The 8,575-nt window shown below is 41.1% G+C and overlaps 2 protein-coding genes across 2 annotated transcripts; both read right to left on the bottom strand.

Annotated features, from left to right (window-relative positions):
- Nucleotides 1-1,560, bottom strand: LOC140242370 (uncharacterized). The gene has a single exon (XM_072322106.1). The coding sequence runs from the start codon at nucleotides 1,558-1,560 to the stop codon at nucleotides 1-3; it is 1,560 nt and encodes a 519-aa protein (XP_072178207.1).
- A 5,440-nt stretch (nucleotides 1,561-7,000) lies between these two features.
- Nucleotides 7,001-8,368, bottom strand: LOC140242748 (toll-like receptor 2). Its single transcript, XM_072322506.1, has one exon. The coding sequence runs from the start codon at nucleotides 8,366-8,368 to the stop codon at nucleotides 7,001-7,003; it is 1,368 nt and encodes a 455-aa protein (XP_072178607.1).
- Between the last annotated feature and the right edge of the window lie 207 nt (nucleotides 8,369-8,575).

Here is an 8,575-nt window from a genome sequence, read left to right as displayed (position 1 = left end):
CTAGAACCTGATTACGAACACGGCACACCTACTCGCCACGAGTGACTCTCGAAGACTGTTTAACCTCTTGGCACCAAGTCGGAAGTCGCGGATCAGCGGCAGGCAGAGTCGGAGGTTGTTCGGGTGGTTTTCTAAGCGCGGACGAAGGCGATCGTCTACAAATTCCACTTCGCCATTGTGGTGGTAGACGAGGGCGTCATAAAAAAGATGTTCTTCTTGCCCATCATTCCTATTCGGTCGAAGTAGACCTCGACCGGCGAATATGAATCCTCCTCTCATCAATCTGAGCCGTCGTAATCGTATGAATACGACCACGCCAAAAATGACAGCAGCGAGCGCCAAAACACCTACTCCTCCGCCAAGCGCGTGAATTTGGTTATTATTGTCCTTTACTAGCAACGGAACATTGATTTGTGTTGTCGAAAAGTTGAAATCAGCGCGGTTGCCGTTGTTAACACAAACGTCCTGATATACACTTCTGAAAGGCTCATTCCAGTATTGCAGTGGAGACTCACATTTGTGCTCGCATTTTAGTTCAAATAACCAAATATTCATATTAGGTGGTGAAAACAGGGGATAATCGTACCAACTCAAGATACTATCGCACAAGCGGTAATCACAGTGGAAAGGGTTAGAGCAGAGTTTAAGCTCAGACACGGAGTAATTAAACACGCATGCGTAGATAACATTGGAGTCTATCGTCGAAATCAAATTATCTTGCAGCGACAGACTGTGCAATTTCGGCAAACCAAATAGGAAAAGAAGATCGCCAGTGTCGGAGATTTGGTTGAAACTGAGGTTGAGCTTTTGCAAATATTCGAGGACGTCGATGGCTCGTGGGATGTTTGGTAAGGAGTTGAAACTGAGGTCCAATGTTTCGAGTTTTGTGAGAGTATCGAAAGCGTGGTCGGGAATATCCGTCAAGTTGTTACGATCCAGATTCAGAATATTTAACTTGACAAGTTCGACGAATGAATCAACGTGCAGACGGTAGATACCATTCCTTGAAAGCCGCAGCATGGATAGTTTAGAGAACCCGCGAAAGTCACCCTCTCGAATCTCAGTCAGATCACTTTGAAAAGAAATTTTCAGTTCCCTCAAAAACCCTGCGATAGGGGTCAACGCTTCCGTGGGAACTTTTCGAAGTCCGTTTCCAGTGAAGGTCAATGACCGGAGGTTCGACAAGCCATCCAGGAAGCCTTTCCCAATCGTCTCAAAAGTGCAGTCAGAGAACTCTAAACTGCGCACGTTGGGAAAGTGTTTTACCAGATCGCCATTCTGCGGCCACGCCAAAGGCCTACTGCTCTCCAATGTATCACCGTACACTTCAACGGAGACAACGTCCGGTAACTCCGGGAAATTTCGGAAGGGATCTGTTGTACTGAGGTTGCTAGTTTGACAGTAGAGTGTCTTCTGCCCATTGTCCCAGTCACACCTGCAAACAGAACACTCGACCCCCTCTGACGTCCGTTCATCCAGCTCTGATGACGACCATTGGCACTTAGTTGAGGCTAATAAAAAAGCCGCAATAAGCAGCATTCGAACTTGTTGATTCTGCATCCTGACACACGAGTGATACGCAGTACCGACGTTTATCCGTGCTTTGTGAAAGCGTGTCATCCCACGTACACTAGAAATGAAAGCAAAACGAAATGTCGCGACATTTCACCTGCATGCGCTCAGGCATGACTTCCTTGAGCGGCTTTGGAACTCTTAGTGGGAAGCGACAATAGACAACAAAAGGGGGAAGCATCCGCTCCCTTTATTGTGACACTTCGTGAGGTCAGTACGAGCAAGCGCAGTCAGTGGTCAGTCCAGGTAAAAATGTAGAGACACCTATTCTCGGGTAAACGATCAGCGTCACGAACAAAAATCTCTGCTAGAAGAGATCGCAATTAGTTGGGTTTATTTCGTAATTTACAGGTGCAAATTCAAAAGTGTTGTTGAAATGTAGGTCCGTCGTTTCCAGCTGAGCATCATTCGAGTGACGAGCCCTGTGTGTAGCTGCATTGAGAGGGGTGGCATGTCGGATTATTCAAGGATTCGTCCACATTATTACCATCATTTGTTTATCACAGTGTTTATGGAGGAGATAATTTGTGTTCGTTTGCATCATTCGTTTGTTGTGGCGGGTGTAATAGTGTGTGGATCAAGGAAGCAAGGAACGATTTTACAGTAACTTCATAGACAATAATGGCAGTGAAACCATGGGGGTTAGGTCCCGGGCAGGGATGAGGATGGGAAAAAGGCCAAAACAAATGATATCTTTAAAAACTTATGAATCCCGTAAATGCCAGGACTTTTTTTTTTGGGGGGGGGGGGGCGGGGGTTCCGCTCAAAGACTCATGTCAAGGGATGTGCCTCTGATCTTCCTCGACCGCCACCCCAAAAACCAAAAGCACGATGTAGTTGTCTTTTCAAGTAAATTCAATTCTAATGTCATATTCAAAGTCACTCTAAACGTGTAAACTTAGATTAACAAAAAAAAAAAAGAATAAACCTAATCAAACTTGGACATAAAATAAGACATAATGATGTGTTGCTTGAAGGTTTGCATGGTGAAGTAAATGATGAAAAAAGATCTGCTGTGATTATGCATGTTTCAAAGAGTAATATCATTGGTTCCATTCTTATCATCTGAATAAGCTGACCCTTACACTACATTGTTTAAAAGATGTACATTAATAGCATGAACTCGATGCGGCACACCTTTTTGTTATATCCTCTATTGCGTTTCTTTCGTATCTTTTCATATCTATCTTCTCGAGTAACTTATTGAAATTTTGCGAAATAAGGAAAAGATACGATTTAAATAGAGGTGTTTTTTTTTTCAAATGAAAGCATTGCATAAAATAAAACAATGACAAAGAAATATTTCTCTCTAAGTCTGCTCAAGACAACTCAAACACGTGAATTTACAGATCGTTGTTACTTGTTTAAGTTTGATTCACCAGGTAGAATGCACAGAATATCACACAGACACACATACATGCATATTCACACGCCCGTTATGCGCGTAGGTATGCACACATGTTTTGTAATTTATGTGTTGACATTTCACCAATTGGCTACATACAGAAAATGCAATACCATTTTATGTCATAGGTGCCTATACTAGTAAATAATATGTAAATTATATAAACATATATTCATAAAGTATACTTTATATATATATATATATATATATATATATATGTATAAACATTTGTATTTTTGAGTGTGTGTGTGTGTGTATATATGTTTGTGTGTGCGTGCGTGTGTGCATGCTATGTTGAGCGCAACACCTCAAAGCAGTTTGGAAGAAATTCAAGTTAAAGTCAATTATACGCTTGAATAAAATAGACTTTAATTTCAATACAGTTAGCATTCCTTCGTCTTGAACATAAAATACTGAAATATTATGTACGGTATAAAATTTCAAAGTGACTAGCCATAAATGCTAATTGCCAGTGTGCGTCTGCGTATGTTTTAGCTTCTATGTTCTTCTATTAATTATTGTATTTCTTTCTCGCCTAGGTCCAATTCACTGAGTAGCGTACATCTCTTCAGGCTTGTCTTTTGCGTGGGCCACTCTTTTTTCTTTTCCAATACACAGTATAACAATGATCTTCAACGAGAGTTATCATTATTGTCATTAATATTACACCTGCTCATTTCCGTTTTCCGCATTAAAATCTTATGTATATATATTTTGTATTTTTTTTTGTTTTGTAATTGTTGTACCTGATTGAATGTGTTTTTGGGAATATAATTCGATTCAAATTGAAATTTCATTGATTTGAGTGACAATACAAGTGTTACAATGGTAACCTTTACAAGCGTAAAAGTTGTTATCGCATGGTGTTTTTTATTTTTCTTTAGAAAGTATCTCCAGCACAGTAATGTGGTAAATAGATAATAAAATGTTTTCTTCTTCTTCTTTTTTCATTTCCTTGTTTAAAGGGACATTCCAGATGATTTTCATAATATCACATCATGTAGTACATAGATCGACAACTCCATTAGGTTTGTTGAATTTATTTGGTTTTTAAGCAGAGAAACAATACTTTGAAAAATCTTAAACAAATTACACTGAACAAGGATGATGGCATACAATTGTAGGAGGTTCAAATAATGCCAAGAATATAGCAACATAATTTCATTACAATACCGCTTCCTTGCGAATTCACCTGTGATATAATCTATGCATGCCTTCTTCTTTTGTTCTGCTTCCTTGAGACCGAACTCATGCATTCTTATGGTGACTCTGCCATGCCATCATCCTTTTTCATTGCAATTTGTTCTAAATTTTGAAAATATTCTTATTCTTCAGCTCAACTATCACAAATTCTGAAACTCTGCTCTCAGCATAACTAATTCATCGTTGTTCAATTGTAAAAATCTGAAAACCATCAGAACGTCTCCTTTAAGCTCTGGTTATAAGCGATGGCGGTCATATACTTTGTATTCTACTTGATATTACATCTAGATGTATATAGTACATAGCTTTAAAAAACAAACAAACAAACAAACAAACAAACAAACAAACAAACAGACAAACGAAACTAGCACAGGACTAGGTCCGGGGTAAAGGATGTTCTTCGTCATCAGTGCATTGTGGATTCAAATTCACTATGATAATAAAGACATAACAGGAATACTGATAACATCCATTATAGCGTTAGTGTCAGTCATAACAACGATGATGATAACCAAAGGACTATGCAATCACTTCATAATACATATAGAGCCATATACTTAAATAGGTGTTGTTATCAGAGGCCGCGGAACTTTTAGTTCTTGAAAAAAAAAAGAAAAAAAGGGAGAAAAAAAAAGGGGTAAAATCGGGGGAAAATCACAACGCCCACTTAAATTTGAATTTCCTAAGATTCCGCCCTTACATAAAGTTCCCGTCTATCACACCACTTACATTCCGAAAAATTGATAGTTCCCTCATGTACAAGGAAAATATTCCCTTTTAATCAACCCTCTTTCCTCTCTCAGTTCCCCCGATCATTTTTTTTTTTTTTTTGGGGGGGGGGGGATAATTTCTCGAATATTCCATCAAAATATGCGTATATACGAGATATCTCAATTTCATCTTTAAAAAGGCAAAAGCTCCCTCGTACGTGAAGGGTGGGGATAGCACTCTCCTACGCTTTCTCCCTGTTTGCCCCCCCCCCCCCCCACTCCGCCCTGTGCATACAAGTAGACTATGGCTACACTTTGAGTTCTCCAAATATATGCCACAAAATGTGTGCACCACAACGTTTAACTGCAATCAGAAAATACAGAATCTCCCTCATGTAGGAGGGAGAATAGCTGAAGGCTTATCCTCTCCCACATCATCATGCTATATCGTCTCCTTCCACAGACTTGCACTTCTCTGATTGACAAATTTCCATATACTCCAACAGAAACGTGCCCAAGTTGAATTTCACTTCTAAAATGGAAAAAAAGCTCCCTCGAATATGGGAGGGGTATCTTGCCACCCTCCATTGATTGATCCCCTCTATAGACTTTAGTATACTTTGGGGAATGACAATTTCCGAATTTCCCACAGAAAAATGTGCTTCAGATCGCTTTATTTCAATTTTAAAAAACGCAAAAGTTCCGTCGATACGGAGGGGCATCCCCCTCCCACACCCTCCCATAAGCTCTACCTCACTTTGTCCATATATAATACAGAGATGATGCACACTCGGAAAAAGAGCTAAATTCCGTTATTTTGCTATTAACACTTCCAAGTACTGCACCAAAAGTTTGCACGAGATCGCTGACTTTCATGTCTGATAATGTAAAATCACCTTCGTGTGGGAGGAGAAATATCCCTTATGTACATCCTCGTGTGCATGCCTTTTCTGTTTGCTTGCTTAACCGACAGCGTTCATGAAATTCATTGTAAGAATGAATACAAGAAGTTTATTTGAGTGCTACCACTTTTTAGACAAACTGTTAAATGATAATCGACTTCAAACATCCTGCTACCTTAAACAAGTGGGGCCGTTTCAAGTCGATAAAACACGCGAAAACATGCATCAAATTGCACCATTTACAACATAAAAATGCAAAAAGTTCTCACCGTGGGAGGGGAACACCCCCTCCCACTCCCTCCCCCTCTCGCTTCCTCCGCTCGGGTTCAGTCGCTTCGCTCTCTCGCATAGTAACCGCCCGCCCCCCCCCCCAAGATCATATCCTGGGGGGGGGGGGGGAGGGGAGGCCTTGACCATGACACCCCTCCCCCCCCCACACACACACACACTGAAAAACGTTCCGCGGTCCCTAGTTTTAGCGGTGTAACTTTTACACCAATTTGAGGTATTCAAAGAGCTTTACAAAGTATTATTGTATGATAACACAATCACCTCGGTATAAATGGATTCAAATCAATGCTTCCAGAGCGCGCAGTCCACTCACGGGGAGCATTCAACTCAGGTTACTAGTACTATGTTGCGATACACACGTACTGTGTGTCAATAGCATTTTAGGCAGGTTGCCCCAAGACTGTCATATTCCTACCAAGCTCAGGTCTTATAATCATGGATAGAAGAGGGTGTCGAAAAAAATCACCTCATTTTATTGAACAGAGTTTAGCTAGGGACACTAATTTACCACACAACAGTGCACAAGGTGATTCCAACAAGGCGAAACAAACTGAAAAGGTGCAGGAATTGCTAAAATCTCTTCACTTTAAATTCGAATCATATCTGCGAGAGTTTGACCTAAAGAAGTGTGGCATATAGGCCTACATTTCACACAGATACCAATTATCACTGAATACTTAGTATCTTACTATACCGCTTTCCTAACGGGATAAATGACAGGCTTCTATTTAGGTCTATGGTTATACTATTATCACAATCTTTTCTTTCTTACTCCAGTAGCAAACAATGACTTTCTCAACTACATTATATCAGGTTCAGTTCTTGCGCACCATTGATTGTACCAATCCTTATTATGCTATAATGTATACTATTATATACAATGCGAGATGTAAGCGGCGTTCTGCCTTCATTCACAATTAAACTTCATTTTCTTCTTGTCTAACAAAATCATGTAGGCTTTGTTCTAGTCGTCTCCAGCATCGTTCTTCGTCCAAGTTGTTCCATTCTAAAGTGATCAAACGATCGACGAGAACCCTTATGGCCTCCGGAAGAGTCTCCAAGAGCACTGGATCGAGAAGTATCAGGATTAAACCAGTTTGCTTGATATGGGGCGGTCCAAGATCGTCTCGATGGAGGTAGTCACACGCGACTTCCAGGGCCTGCCTACACCGGGCATCCAGAACGAAAGCCTCGCTGATTACGAACACGGCACACCTACTCGCCACGAGTGACTCTCGAAGACTGTTTAACCTCTTCGCACCAAGGCGAAAGTCGCGGATCAGGGGCAGGCACAGTCGAAGGTTATTCGGATGGTTTTCTAAACGCGGACGAAGGCGATCGTCTACAAATTCCACTTCTTCGTTGTGGTGGTAGACGAGGGCGTCATAAACCAAATCTTGTTCTTGACCATAAATCCTATTCGGTCGAAGTAGACCTCTACCTGCGAATATGAATCCTCCTCTCATCAATCTGAACCGTCGTAATCGTATAAATACGACCACGCCGAAAATGACGGCCGCAAAGGCCAAAGCACCGATTCCTCCGCCAATTGCGTGCATTCTTTTTTTGTTGTTCTTTAAAAGCAACGGAATATTTACTTGTGTCGTTGAAAAGTTCGTATCGAAGCCTATGTCAACGTTAAGACAAACATCATAATATGCACTTTTTAACGGCTTCCTGTAGTATTCCCATGGAGACGAACATGTGTACTCGCATGTTTCCTGACCAAAGATAGGCAAAAGGTTCCAGTTTGGTGATGAAAACAATAATAAATCATACCAAAACATCAAACTGCACAAACGGTTATCACAAAGGAAAGGGTTAGAGCAGAGTTTAACCTCATATAAGGAAGAATTAAACAACTCTTCAACAGCATCAGAGTCTACTGTCGAAATCAAATTGCCTTGCAGTGACAGAATGTGTAGATTTGTCATACCTGATATGAAATCGAGATCGACAGTGTCGGAGATTTGGTTGAAACTGAGGTCGAGTTCCTGTAAATGCTTGAGAGCATCTACGGATCGTGGGACCCTTAGCAGTGAGTTCCGACTGAGGTCCAATGTTTTGAGTTTTGTGGTACTATAAAAAACGTGATCGGGAATATTGGTCAAGTTGTTATCATCTAGAGATAGCGTTGTCAAATCGATGACTTCAATGAATGAATCAACGTGCAGACGGTAGATACCATTGCTTGACAGCCGCAGCGTGGATAGATTAGAGAATCCGTGGAAGTCACCCTCTCGAATCTCAGTGATCTCACTTTGATCAGAAATTTCCAGTTCCATCAAAGAACCAGCGACAGGGGCCAACGCTTCCGCGGGAACTTCTTTAAGTCCGTTTTCAGTGAAGGTCAATGACCGGAGGCTTGACAGACCATCCAGGAAGCCTTTCCCAATCGTCTCAAAAGTGCAGTCAGAAAACTCTAAACTGCGCACGTTTGGAAAGCGTTTTACCAAATCGCCATCCTGCGGCCATACTAAGGGCCCTCTGCT

Source organism: Diadema setosum, chromosome 19 (genome assembly GCF_964275005.1).
Source record: "Diadema setosum chromosome 19, eeDiaSeto1, whole genome shotgun sequence".
Classification (NCBI taxonomy): domain Eukaryota; kingdom Metazoa; phylum Echinodermata; class Echinoidea; order Diadematoida; family Diadematidae; genus Diadema; species Diadema setosum.
This window is presented reverse-complemented; position numbering and strand designations above follow the sequence as displayed.